This window comes from Nannospalax galili, unplaced genomic scaffold (assembly GCF_000622305.1).
Source record: "Nannospalax galili isolate Female #2095 unplaced genomic scaffold, S.galili_v1.0 scaffold182, whole genome shotgun sequence".
Lineage (NCBI taxonomy): Eukaryota > Metazoa > Chordata > Mammalia > Rodentia > Spalacidae > Nannospalax > Nannospalax galili.
Window position 1 is genome coordinate 923,091 of NW_008348662.1, and position 14,492 is coordinate 937,582.

Consider the following 14,492-nt stretch of genomic DNA (forward strand, 5'->3'; position numbering starts at 1 on the left):
CACTCCCTCTCGCGGGAACTACGAGTTCTGCGCGCGCACCCAAGCACGTAGCGACGTATACCGCCACCTGCGCGCCTCCCTGGGCTCCTAAGAGAGGGCTTTTCTTGGCCTATCCCCCGAGCTGCGCAGGCGCACGCCCACGCAGCGCCTAGAGGGCCGAACCCGTGCGTCCCGTCTCCTAGTAACCATCCTCGAGCCTGCACCTCTTCTCCCAGCGGCCGGCCCTAGACGGAACGCGCATGCGCAGTGGCTGTACTGGCGCAGAGCTACGTGCGGCTTCGAAGCTTGGTGTTTTTTCCCGGCGGGGTTGCGTTCCCGGTTCTGTGAAACCCTTACTCCCCAGAACCGCCTGCGGATGTTGCGAAGCTGTGCTGTGGAGCCTGCAGCTGCGGTGCCTCTGTTGCACCCTCCGTGAGGGAGCCGGAGGACCGCGGGCCTTGGTCAGCCCTGCCGGTCCTGTACGCGTGGAATTGGGAAGTGGCAGACCTACCACTGAAATCCCACGTTTGGCTGGTATTCCCTGTCTACGTGCCCGCCCTCCTCCAAGTTCCCTCCCCAGGGATGGCGATGTTTAATCAGAAAAGATGCAGACCTCACGTGATGGTCAACTTTGCATGGAGAGTTTTTACCTCTGTTCTTCTAGGGAACGTCAACCTGAGAACACTCATTTAGCCCGTGTAGTATTTTGGACCATCTGAGTTAAAATTACGGCTTTAGTGAATTTTTAAAAGAAAAGAAATAAGCACTGCGTTATTCTGCCTTTTGTTTTTTCTTTTTTGAGCTCAGCTTGAAAAGATGTTTTGTCTTGTTTCTTTATAGTTAACCTATTTTTCCCAAGCTTTCCTTCCCTGTTATTTTTAACTAACTGAACTGGTTCAGCAAACTTCCCTAAGTTACTCCATTTTGTTCCACACCAAAAGGAAAAGGCGGGGCAACCTTGGTCCTTGGAAAATTGTCCTAGCCATGAACCATGGAATGTGTTAATTCCAGACATTTTACATCTGACTAACCAGCTTGTTTTCGCTTCTGTAATCCGTTTGCTATCTTGGGTCATCTTGACACAGGGCTTAAGACTGGTCACCCTTGTTATCTTGTTATTGTATGACCACCTAGAAGTCATTTATCTTGGCTGTCTTATTATTATGGCTAAAACAATTGGCTAGTTTTAAGGTCATAAAGTTGATTGCCAAGTTACATTACTGTATCACTTGTCTGTATAATGATTGGTTGTTGATTAATAGAGTCAAAATTCTGCTATGTTGTACATACTTGATTGGTTCACAAATGTCCTGTTTTAATAATAATTCTGTAATCCTATAAAAACTCTGACCTGACAATCATCAGGGCTGCTTCTACTCCCGAGATAGCCTAGCCTGGCCGATTGAAAATTAAAATTTACCTTGCTACTTTTCTTAAAGTGGTGTTGGTGAATTTTTTTTTGCAAACTCCGTCCTATAACACTAACATGCAAAGTAAATAGGTTTATTATGACATTTTCATTCGTAATTTATTTTGTTGCTCCTCCTCCCCTAATCTCTCTTCCCTCTTGTACCCTTCTACTCCCAGTTGTCCCCTTTATACTTGTAGATCATAAGTGTTCTATTACCCCCTCCCACATTCCCACTTCTTTTTCCCTCTAGTTTCATGACCCATATTCACACACACTACCAGTATATGCCATATGTATACATATATGTATGTATAGAGTGTGTGTTCAAGGATCTGCACTTGAGAGAATTCGTGTTGTCTTTCTGAGTCTGGGTTATCTCGTTTAATATAATTTCCAGATCCATCCATTTTCCTAAAAATTTCATGACTTCATTTTTCTTTATAGTTGAATAAAATTCCTTTGTGTATATGTAAGATGTTTCCATTATTGATTCATTTATTCATGGGCATCTAGGTTGGATCCATTTCCTGGGTGCTGTGAATAGAGTATCAGTAAACATGGATCTCTGTGTTAGAATACAGAGTCCTTTGGGTGTATGTCCAGGAGTGGTATAGCTTAGTCATATGATAGTTCTGTTTTCCACCCTGATTTACTTAGTGTTTAATGCCAGTTTACACCCCCACCAGCACTGAACAATGGTTACTCTCCCTGAATCCTCACCAGCATTTGTTGTCTTCTTCATTATAGCCATTCTGATTGAGGGGAGTAGACCCTCAAAGTAGTTTTAATTTGCACTTCCTTGGTGGCTAAAGATATTGAACACTTTTAAAAACTTTTGTTGGCCATATGTATTTTCTTCTTTTGAGAACTGCCCATTTTAATCTATTTATTGATGGACAGATTTATCTTTTTGGAGTTTAATATTTGCAGTTCTTTGTAAGTTTTAGGTTTTAACCCATCTGAAGTACACCTGGTAGATACTTCTCCACTCTGTAGGCTGTCTGTTCCCCTTTGCTGATAGTTTCCTTTGCTGTGCAGAAACTTTAACTTCATTAACTTGAGAGCTCTTTGTACTGCAATGGTGATCTGATATCCATGTCTTCTACAGATGGCCATAGCTTTTCACAGCCTTCTGTGATGACCTAGTTTAAGCCTGTAAATTTCAAGAGTAAGGTCACATTTGCGGAGACGTAAGAATTCCTGTTGTTCCTAGGTGAGTACTCATTTTCCATAAAACATTACCAATAATCAATTTTCTTAAGTTTTTTAAGACAAGTATACTTAAATATAAGTGTCTTGGTTTTCAATCTCCCTATATTTTTTCATAAAGTGTGTCATAACATGGCATCATATTTTGTACCATTTATTTTCATATACTATGCATTTTGTAATCAGAACTCAATACCAGAAAAGTCAACTCAAGTATCCCAACTACTTTAGATGAAAAGGACAGAAGATCCAGGAAGCACATTTTTTCTGAAGTTTAATTATATATAATTGGTAAAATAAGTAATGAAGCAACATGGGCTTTCAAAAACCAACCTGAAAAGATAGAGAAAATAATATGTAGTCTGATATCCTCTTTGGACACTAAGATTATTTTGAATTCAAGAGTTTGGACTAGGATTTTGGAAAGCAAATATGAAGAATGTACTAATTTAAAAAAAAAAAAAAAACTCAGTTGGGCTGAGAGTATAACCCAGTGATAGAAGTATAACTCACGTGGGAAGACTCTGGCTTTGATACACAGCTTCCCTGCCCCCAAAAAACCCTGTTGGTTGGAGGTGAAAATTTGAGGGGGAGAAAGAAAAATTATTAATAATAGAAGAAGCACCATAATTCCCTTAAGAAAAGAATAAAAAGTTTAAGCATTTATGTATGCCTCCTAGATGTTTACAGAAGAGTCTTTAGAAACAATGCAGAGAAAAGACCCTTTTTAAGGCCAAAAGAGCATGTGAATATTTTCACTTCTTTTCTAATAAGGACTATTGACTTCTTTATCCCCTAGTCCAAAGAAGTGAAAAAAATCCTATGTGGCAACCCAAGGAGTAGTGAGTTTTCCTCCATACCCAAACTAAGCCTGGTATCATATCGTAACCCTGCTCTCTCTTGTGACATGTCCGTTCTGTGTAGTTTTCATTTTCTTCATTTCAACAACTTCATTGCAAAAAACCTGTTTTGCCTTTTCTGTCTCCTCAAAAAAAAAAAAATCCAAGTCACTAAGTATACAAATGTTAAGCTACTTGATATTGTCTGCCCTACAGCTTACTAATGCTGTTTTCTTTAAATTTGTTAGTTTCATGGATATATATATACATGTATATGTGTGTGTAGACAGAGAGAGAGAGAGAGAGAGAGAGAGAGAGAGAGAGAGAGAGAGAGAGAATCTGTGTATATGTATCTAGGGATTGGACCTAGGGTCTCATGCATGCCAAGCAAGCCCTCTGTTATCCTGCTGTTGTTCATTGCTGCAGGTTCTCTACTCTTTCCCTTGACAGTGTTAACCCCAACCACAATATTTTTTTAATTGAAAACTCTGTGCATTGAAGTACATATCTATAATCCCTAGCACTTGGTAAGCCAAGGGAAGAGGTTCAAAGCCAACATCACCTCTGTAGTGAGTTAAAAGCTACTCTGGGCTACATGAGACCCCATCTCAAAAAAAAAATGTATTTTGCATTTCTGAAAATTTGATTTAAAAAGAAAATCTTCCATGGGAGTGGAGAGATGGATCATCAGTTAAGAGCAGCACTTCATGTTCTTCCAGAGGACCCTGGTTTGGTTTGGAGCATCCACGCAGTGGCTCACAACTCTCTGTGACTCCAGTTCCAGGATATCCAATGCCGTCTTTTGGCATCCATAACACTGCATACATATGGTATACCTGCATACATGCAGGCAAAACACTCATACACAGAAAGTAAATATAAATAAAATTTTAAACCCTTTCATTATAAACCATATCGTGTATACCTTGTTCTACCATCTTATCTTGGAAATTTGTGATATTATTTTAAAGAAATGTTTTAAGGTACTTGTGTATTAAATCCTATAATGCATTGCTAGGTCTGTTTCTGTTGATTATACAATTATATTTTCTGCTTGATATGCTTGCTTTCATGCCTGCAAAGGTTTTTTTCAATTTTTTAATTAATTTTTTGGTTAGTATGCAAAATGGTGGATTTATTATGATATGTTCATATATAATTATACCTTACTCATATTTGTCCTACACCACCCCTCACTGGTCGCCCCCAAGCACCCCAAGTACCATCCCTTTTACTTTCATGTTATGCCTAATAATAATAATAATTATTTGATTTTTTTTCAAGACAGGGTCTCCCTGTAGCCTCAGCTGGCCCGGAACTTACTATGTAGACCAAGCTGACCTCAGTCTCACAGAAATCTATTTGCCTCCGCTTCCTGAATGCTGGGTTTAAAGGCATGCACCACCATACCTGGCTTATTTTTTTAATTGTTTGTATATGTATATGTATATAAGGTTTATATTCATCTGTGTATTCTGTGTATTTGTGTTTGCATATCTCTCTCTCTCTCTCTCTCTCTGTGTGTGTGTGTGTGTGTGTGTGTGTGTGTGTGTGTGTAGGCCTGGAGTTGATGTTTGGTGTCTTCCTCAATCACTGTCTAATTCATTGAGGTAGGGTCTCTTGCAGCACCTCAGATTCATGAATTCTGGCTAATCTAGCCCATCCCTCCCAAGTGCTAGGAATACAAGCAGGTCTCATGCCTCCCCAGCTTTTCTGAGAGTTTCCTTGGGCTTGCATGGCAACTGCTTTATCTACTGAGCCATCTCCCCTGCCATATAATAGATAGATGATAGATAGATAGATAGATAGATAGATAGATAGATAGATAGATAGATAGATGATAGATAGATATTCTTATGAATACACACACATATATATATATTCTTCAGTTTCATCAATTTTTGTATAGATGACATACTGTTCTTTTTTTATGCTGAATAAAACTCAATTGTGGATATATACTCCATTTCCTTTATACATTCAGCTGTTGTTAGGCATCTAAGCTGGTTCCATATCTTGGCTCTTGTGAGTAGTGCAACAGTAAATGGAGATCAATGCATATCTCTGGCATCCTGATTTAGATTCCTTTGTGTATACACCCAGGAGTGCTATAGCTGGATCTTTCGGAAGTTCTGTTTTTAGTTTTTTGAGGAATTTCTATACTGATTTCCACAATGACTACCAGTTTCCATTCCCAGCAGCTGTAAATAAAGATTCCCCTCATCTTCAACCATATTTGTTGTCTTATATTTTCTTGGCGTAGACATCTTACTGTGGTTAGATAGAATCTCAGTGTGATTTTAATGTGCATTTCCCTGATAGCGAAGGATGTTTGGTGATTATTTTTAGCCCATTAGTAATGAGTTAAAAGATTTTGCTACAAAGATAAGAGTAAGAGAAGTTCTGTAATTTTTCTGAAAGGAAATAAGCATGAAATCAGGAAAATTCCTTTTTTAAAAAGATTTTTAAGGCAAGATGACATGATGGCACTGTGGGTAAAGGTGCTTGCCACCAAGCCTGACATCGTGAGTTCAATCCCCAGGACCCACATGGAAAGAGAGTGCTGACTCCTGGAAGCTGTCCTCTGACCTACACACGCACACACACACACACACACACACACACACACACACACACAATAAATAAACATTTTTAAAAGACCCTCAAGGATATCCATAGACCCTGCAAATCCTCCCCACCCCCCCAAAAAAAGTAAATGGTGAGGTGGGCTGGAGAGATGACTCTGGTTGAAAGTTGGCATTGCTCTTGTAGAGGACCCAAGTTAGGTTCCCAGCACCCACATTGGGTAGCTCACAATCACCTAAAATTCCAGTCCCAGGGGCTCCAACATCCTTTTCTGGCCTCTGTGGTCACTGCACTCACATGCCCAAACACACACACACACACACACACACACACACACAAAACATACACACAAACATACTAATTAAAAATGAAATATTTAAAAAAGAAGCTAACACTTAAAGGTAGAAGGCAGTTTTATTTTGTATTTTTATCACCATCATAGTATTCCATTCAAATAAATAGTCATGAAGTAGTTGACATCCATTTTGTATTCACTTGGTACCTTTATTTTTTTCAGTAATCAAATTGAAGAAACATTTCCACAGGCATCTTCAAACTCCCTTGGTATTTGTTCACCTGTCCCAATGGGATTTTTGCTTAGCAAAGCTTCTACTCAGATATCAGCCATACAGATGGATTCAAAAGTAGATGACCATTTAATGCAAGAAACTGAGAAAAATAGGTTAGAACCAGTGACTCGGTTATTTCAAGACACCAAGAAAATAATATTTGAAGACATAAACCAAGAAAACTTTACAAGAATTGAAGGGACTGATACAGGATCTCTTTCACTGAAAACCTTGAATTCTGTGGTGTATGTTAAGGAAAACGATGGCCTGGTGATAACAGATTTGGAGTAAAGAAACCGAGACATACTACCAAAGACACCAAAACTTGCTTTTAATTAGAGGATGTGTGGAACAAAATCGAACTTTATTAGGAACGCCTGACAAAAGGAAGGGAGAAAAAGACATCCTGAATTCAAAGTTGATCTCTACGGGATTATATTCTATCGCTGATAAAAACTAGTTTGGGGTTTTTTGTTTTGTTTTGTTTTGGGTTAACAGTATTTCAACAGTACCAAAACAGCTTTACTGTAATTACAATGAATTTTTTTAATAAGTATTATAAAAAAGGAGGTCTGAGAAATTTGACTTGACTCTCTCACCTTTCACATGTTGCATTTCCAGTTGGAGAGTTTGCTCTGGGAGTCTTTGCTTTTTTACATCAGGACTGTTTCTGTTCTGTAAAAGATTGCTGCAGATGAACTCTACAGGAAAGACCAACAAACACAAATCTTCAGAAGCCTTTCAGTCTTCTTTTTCACCATGCTACATCCATGCCAGAGCTACAAAAGCTTTCTTTCCAAGTTTATTATCTTGTATCTGCTGCCATTTTATGCTAACATTTCATATAAGAAAAACAACTTACTGTTTTAAAAAATCTGTTATTGAAATATCTGATAGTCTAATGAAATTAAAACCATTTTGTATCTAGACATACAGTGACATACTTATTTTTATTGTGTATGGATTTTGTTTGGTTTTTCGTTTGTTTGCTTGGTGTTCAGGGGTTGGATTTTGATTGGGGGGGGGTTGTTGTTTGTTTTGTTGCTGAAATTCCTTCCGTAGGGGAGATGTAAATACATCCACCTCCTTCCTCCTAAGATCCCAATGACAAACAGAGGTAGATTCCACCTGAGTTTACTCTGGGGAACCAATGGATTCATTAGGCTTACTAGCAGAGCAATGGGTGAGGAATTATAGGCAGGAGCATGGGTGACCTTAAAGCAGCTACCCTGAAAGATCTACATCCAGCATGGATATTGAGTCCCCCATGGCTCTGTACATGGAGCCCCCATCCCCTGGTCTTCCTGGCTATATACTCTGGCCTCTCCCTGAGACCATGTACAGTTAGGGCAGAACTGCATACAGCTGGCTGGGAGGAGGGGCTGAGTGCTCAGGTGAGGGCGTCCTATGAGGGAACATCAACAGTCAACACACCAAGGTGTGATGATCTTTTGCAAGTAGGAACTCCTGAAGATGGCATCGGCTGGTTCAGAGGATGGTCCTGTACTCTACAGAATATAATTCTTGAGAAAGAAAAAATATACAAAAATCATTGTTCACTGTGATGGTCAATATTGATCGTCAACTTGACAGGACTTAGACTCACCTAGGAGAGATACTCTGGGCACATCTTTGAGGGAGTTTATAGATTGGGTTAACTGAGGTGGGAAGACCCACTCAATGTGGGTGGCACTGTCACATGGGCTGGTGTTCCAGACAGAATCAAGAGAAGAATGCTGAAGAGCATCAGCATTCATTGCTTTCAGCTTTGACAGCTAATACATTGTGACCAGCTGCCTCATACTTCTGTCATGCCTTCTCTCTCCCTGAGGGACTGCATCCTCAAACTGTGAGCCAAAACTCTTCTTTCTGGATTAAGTTTGCTTTTGTATGGCATTTTGTCAAAGCAACAACAAAATTAATATATTCAGAACCTAGCCTAAAGACAGTGGCTATTTTAGTGCTTGGAGCTGGAGATAGAGTAGTATCTTCATAGTGCTGCCAGGGGAGGCACAATGTTGTACAGCAGTTGTAGAAGGCACAAGCAGCCATGTGTCATGAAAAAATAAAGCATTCACAGACATAACATGAGCTATAATATATACTTGATTCGAATTGCAGTCACCAGGGAGGCTTCACTGAAAATGACACAACTTGCAGTCACATAGATGTTCAAATGGATGATGATAGTGGCCATCCAGGTAAAGTGTGTGGCAGGAGATAGTGATGGTTTGGAAGTGAGTTGTAACCTCCCCCCACAATGTTGCTAATAAAAAGAACTAAATACAATGAGGTTTTGTAGAGGAATGAATGAGCTCAGGAGCACAGACTTTGGATGAACCAGGTTTCCAAGTTATGGAACTACATATAGAACTAAGTTTTGAATTTGAATGCTGTTCAGATCAAGTTGTGCCCTACCCCTCCATTACTCCATGTTTATAAAACAGTGGCTTTTCGCCGGGTGTGGTGGCGCATGCCTGTAGTCTCAGCACTTGGGAGGCAGAGGCAGGCAATCTCTGTGAGTTCAAGGCCAGCCTGGTCTACATAGTGAGTTCCAGGACAGCTCGGGCTACAGGGAGACCCTGTCTCAAAAGACCAAAAAAACAAAAAAAAAAAAAAAAAAAACTAGTGGCTTTTCAGACTGCTTTGTCCTGAGAGACCCCATTTGGCAAGCAGCTTTTGATTTCATTTTGAGGATGGAGGGTGACTGCACCAGGCTGGACGTGTGAATGGCACTATCTGTGAAGCATGGACTAATAAATGACATTCCTGAGAATAGACAGGGCGCCATCCTATAAATTTATCAAGGCGATTTGGGATTGTTGGAGCACATGGGTAGATGGCTCAGTGGGTAAGGCGCCTGCCACCAAGTATGACGATCTGAGTTCAATCCCCAGAATCCACATGATGGAAGAACTGACTCCTGCAAGCTGTCCTCTGACCGCCATATGTTAGTTTAGGGTATGTCCATACCCAACACACCCATACACATGCACACACATAATTAGTAATAATGTAATAAAATATCAGAAAACCAGAACTTATTAGATACACCAGACCAAGGAAATGGTAGAATCCTCTCCTCTGGGCCCCATAAAGAGGCAGACCCCAGCACTGTAATGGCGATGACTTCCCTATCCTGTATCTGACCATCCAGTGTGTATGCCAAGAAACCAACAAAGAACCTCCAGCTGTCCCAGGGCTTCAGATCAACTTGGTACCAGTTATTGATGTGGCCTACTTGAATTGCTGTCTGCCCATCTCCTGTTTGTCTGCCATCTACTCACCCATTCATTCATGTGAAATCAGTCCTGCCTCTTTGGTCTCTACAGCTGGACTCAACTGTACATCTCAACTCTGACCTTGCAGCCTGACTACCACAGCAGTCACAGCTGTCTACAAAGTCTTCCAGATGGGTTGGTATTTTACCCACCCCACCCCCCTGTGATGGCTAATCCTGGGTGTCAAATTGATTGGATCTGGGATTAACTGAAATCAGAGAGATCTTCTTAACTGGATCATCTGAAGCTGGAAGACACACCCTAAATGTGGGTGTTACCTTCTGATGGCAGCCTGTATAAAAGGCCATGGCAGAGCAGAACACTTTGCTTTTTGCTGCTTGCCTTCTCTCTCTCTCTGGTAAGTTCATCTTGCAGCTGTAGACTGAAGACTAGCTGATCTTTTGGAGTTCATCAGACCTTTAGTGCCAGATTGGGACTACTGAGACAGACATCCAGCCTCGTGGACTGAGCGACTATGGATTCTCAGCCTCTCCAGTGTGGTACAGCCATTGTTGGACTACTCAGACTCTATCCTGTGAGCTAAGCTGATAAATCTCTATACATATATATTCATTCTCCTGGTTCTGTTTCTTTGGAGAACCCTGACTAATACACCCCCAAACTCCTATGTGTCTCTGTCAGCTTCCCAGCTTCAGGCTTCTTTGAAACTCCTTAAAAGTCCTTGCCTGGGGCTGGAGAGATGATTCAGTGATTAAGAGCACTGGCTGCTCTTGCAGAGGATCTGGGTTCAAATCCCAGCACCCACATGGCACTAACAATAGTCTGTTACTGATGCTCTCTTCTGGCCTCCATGGGCATTGCATGACATGGATTTACTCACATACATGTAGGTAACACACTCATACACATAAAATAACAATAATAAAAAATATGTAAAACACATGCCTCTTTAACCCTTTGTAGCCATTGTGTAACCTATGTACATACATGCAGATAGGTTGGTAAACAGATAAATAGATTTACTGTGTAGTATATAATGTGTTAGATCAGAGTTAATATTAGTAATTATTGTTGAACTAAATGAACCTGTGTAATGAGGAGTGTGGAAGTCTCTGGCAAATTACCACCAATGAAACTGCTGTACCTTGTGAATTTATTGTTAGTCAATAAATTCTCACCTTGTGGAAAGACACAACCATGTACATTTATCTCTGACATAGCACTCTCATTTAAAGTCATGAGAATTCATGAGCTACTTTAAGGAGAATAGAAGGTAAAGACTGAGGAGCTCCATCATACAGAAGTTGATCAGAGAAGACTCGAGGTAATATTGAGGTAAACCAATGCAGTGATGTCAGCGTGCCCACAGGACTCTTTCCAGGTTGAAGTAGTCACTGAACAGTTAGATGAAGACTGAAAAGTGGGGCAAAGAGAATAGGTTTAAGAAGACGTGAATGCAAAGTGCGGCAGTAGAAGTTTTGTTCTGAGGCCAAATGGCACATTCCTGTGATCCTACGTATTTAGAAGGCTGAGACCCAACAATTGCAGCAAGTTTGAGACCAGTCTCAGCTACATAGGGAGATCTGGGCAAGCCTGGGTTACCAGCCTTCTCTGTCTTCTCTCTCTCTCTCTCTCTCTCTCTCCATACACACACACATAATTTGCTTTTAAGGGGTAGACAGAATGAAAGGAGGAAGGAGAAGTGAGGCCTCAGGAGGACTGTGAGGCATGTTTGATTGTCATTGGAAAGGTTCCAGTGGAGATGCTAAAATAAGAAGAGGCATAACAGTAGTCGAAGGACAGAAATCTGGAAGCACAGGATAGCGAATTCTCTAAAATCACCTTGAAGGAAACGAGAACAAAACAAAGCAAAGCAATAAAACCCTGTACTGTTTCAGATTTCAAAGAAATACAGTTATTTAGTTGTATTTATTTTTATGTGTATGAGTAGTTTGCCTCATGTATGTTTGTGTACCACTTGCATGCATGATGCCCACAAAGACAATCAGATTCCCTGGAACTGGAGCTACAGACTGTTGTAAGCCTCACTAGGGTACTGGGAACCAAATCCCGGGCCTCTTGAAGAGCCGCAAGCACTCCTACCTGCAGTCATCTCTCCAGCGCCAGCAAAGAAATACATTTCGGAAGGAAATAATATAAACAGAGGGCAACAATATGTGGGGCTATTTAACAAGTAGCAAAATTGCTACTGTGATTAACTGAACAGTGTCTAGTCCCACCCTCATAATACCAAAGAGTGACCTTGTCAAAAATAATAAAAAGGGAGGAGTCACTGTCTCTAGTATATCTTTATAAGAAGCCCTTATCATTTATGGTATTAACATCACCAAATTGAACACAAGATGTTTCTTACTCCAAGAGGGATATCTTGGTGGCTTCCGTTCTTATTGAAGGAGACTGGCTTCTGTGGAAGATTGAGAAGTGCCACAAATTCTTTGGGCTCCTCTCTCTAAGGCGTGGAACCCACTGTCAGGCTACATAACTCCAGTCTGGCTTTGACGTTCCTATGGCAGTAAGAATGTGGCGGAAGTGCCGCCCCCTTGTGGACTGAGTTGAACTGCCCCGATAGTGAGCCAGCATCAACGGCAGGGCAATGAATCCAGATCATTTTAGACAGCTCAGATACCCATACAATTGTAAAAGTTACTTGTGTTTGGGGGAGCTTGTTACACAGCAATAGCTAGCTGGAAATACTGCCTTGCTACCTTGGCTGCTGGGAGACTTTCCTTATGACTGATCCGCAGGGGCTGCTGCTGCCAACAGCTACACGGAACACCGAAATGTAAACACCACTGCAGCCAGCGGGTTGGTTTTCTGATCCACTCAGCCTGATTACAACATTTATTCCTTCAAATGCAATGTGCCTTTCAAAACTGAATTTGAATTCCTTCACATTCGCTACGAAGCGCAGATGCAAAGCCCCAGCGCAAGGCCTGCATGCTCAGTAACAAGGCACCGCTGGCAGCCCTGCCCCGCGTGCTCGGGATTTCTGGGGAGCCCCCAAAATCCACTCAAGAAATATTCTGCTGCTTCCCTCGGCCCGGACAGCGTTATCTCCTCGTCACTCGGGGAGCTCCCATCTGTACTTTCATCTTTGGTCAGTTATTCGAACGTGGCCCGCATCCCTTCCTTGAATCTAGTTTTGCACTCCTGAGCGCTGTGGAACGCCTCGAAGAACCCAGACAGCAGGACTGAGAGCAAACCCGGAAGAGACAGGACCTGCCACTGGCTGGCTGACCACACTGCCTCCCTGACCGGGGATGGCTGGTCTTCCGGCGGGGTGGGGACTAGGCCTTACTCGGAGGCGTATCCCTCTCGGGGGCGTGTCCTCCTGAGGACGTGTCCTCGGGGGCCGTGGCTATCAGGGCGGAGTCAGGTTGCGGGCAGAGCGCTCTAGACCAACCTCGCTGTTCTCGGGTAAAAAGCTACGCTTGCGACCGGAAGCGACAGGTGGGTGAAGCCGGAAGCAGATGTTACTGGTTCCCGGCTGGCAGCGGCGCCCGATGCTGCGCCCCCGTGGGTGCTGTGGCTCCTTCACACGGCGAGTGGGGACCAGGCACCTTGAGGCCGGTTCCCAGGTTCGCGCCGCCTCGGTGTCTTCAGCTTGTGCTGGAGGCTTCGGGGGTTACTTTTGGTGCTTGGGACGACTTAATGGTAGTATGAGGAAAAGTTGAGTCCCAATGCAGGGCGAAGTGTAGACAAAGCAAACCATCGTCAGCTGTGTGCAAGCTCACCTAAAGTAAAATTGGGGGTATGTGACCTATTGTCAGGAAGTAGCAAAGTGGTAGGCTTGGTTAGGCGTTCCGTGAAGGTGCTGCGCCTGTGGTTTGCTTTGGTTTTGCGGTGCTTTGCTTTCTCTTCTTGGAGAAGCATGTTTGGCGGGGCTAAATGGTAGTGAAATGGTCCCCGGAACGTAGAAGTAAGAGTGACTTTTAAGGAAAAAAATTAAAACATTAAAAGATGAAAGTAGAGGTGGCCCAGGGTGCAGCACTTTCCCAGCATGAACAAGGTTCTGAGTTCAATCCCTGGCACAGTTTTGTTTTGTTTTGTTTTTAAAAATAATTTATTATTCAAAACATGCATATAAGGTGTTTTGATCAAATTCATGTCCACTCCCTCCCCTCCAACTCCTCCCATAGCTCCCCATCACTTTTTTCTGGTAACTTCATGTACTCTGATTTTTTGTTTTTAAATGGAGCTTTTGGCTACTCTAACATTCCCCCTTCTGAAGAGGTAACCCTAGAATCTTTTAAGGATTTGATAAAAGCTCCCAAATATTTTCGACAGTTTTGGCCTTTGGAACAGAGTAGGTTGCTAAGAGGCCCAAGGACATGGTGAGTTTTAGCCAAGAAACTGGCTACTTTTCTTTGGGGTCTTTTTACCCTTATTGCCTAGCCAATTCCTACCTCCTATTCTTATTACACTATCCTCTGAAGAGGTTACCCACATTGCCAAGGTTGAGGCAATTGGAGTACCCCTTCAGTGGGTCTATCTAAAAGACTCCCAAATTGCATAACTCTTATCTGCAGGAGGAAGAGAAAGTCTTTGAATCGTGAATAGGAGATGTGAAGAAGTAAAGGCAAGTGTAATTAACATTACAAGTTCTAGACAGGGAACTAGAAAAAAGTCAGAACAG

The 14,492-nt window shown here is 42.0% G+C and overlaps 2 protein-coding genes across 2 annotated transcripts in view; both read left to right on the forward strand.

Annotated features, from left to right (window-relative positions):
- Positions 1-5,921: 5,921 nt before the first annotated feature.
- On the forward strand, positions 5,922-7,442 carry CUNH2orf15 (chromosome unknown C2orf15 homolog). The gene is made up of 2 exons (XM_017801273.2): positions 5,922-5,933; positions 6,498-7,442. Exons 1-2 carry the CDS (start codon positions 5,922-5,924, stop codon positions 6,882-6,884), a joined length of 399 nt encoding a protein of 132 aa, XP_017656762.1. The 3' UTR covers positions 6,885-7,442.
- Positions 7,443-12,710: 5,268 nt separating this feature from the next.
- The window catches only part of Lipt1 (lipoyltransferase 1), a 10,537-nt gene continuing 8,755 nt past the window's right edge, over positions 12,711-14,492 (forward strand). The window contains exon 1 of the mRNA XM_008845854.3: positions 12,711-13,306. The gene's annotated coding sequence lies outside the window, so the exon portion shown is untranslated. The remainder of the gene's footprint in view (positions 13,307-14,492) is intronic.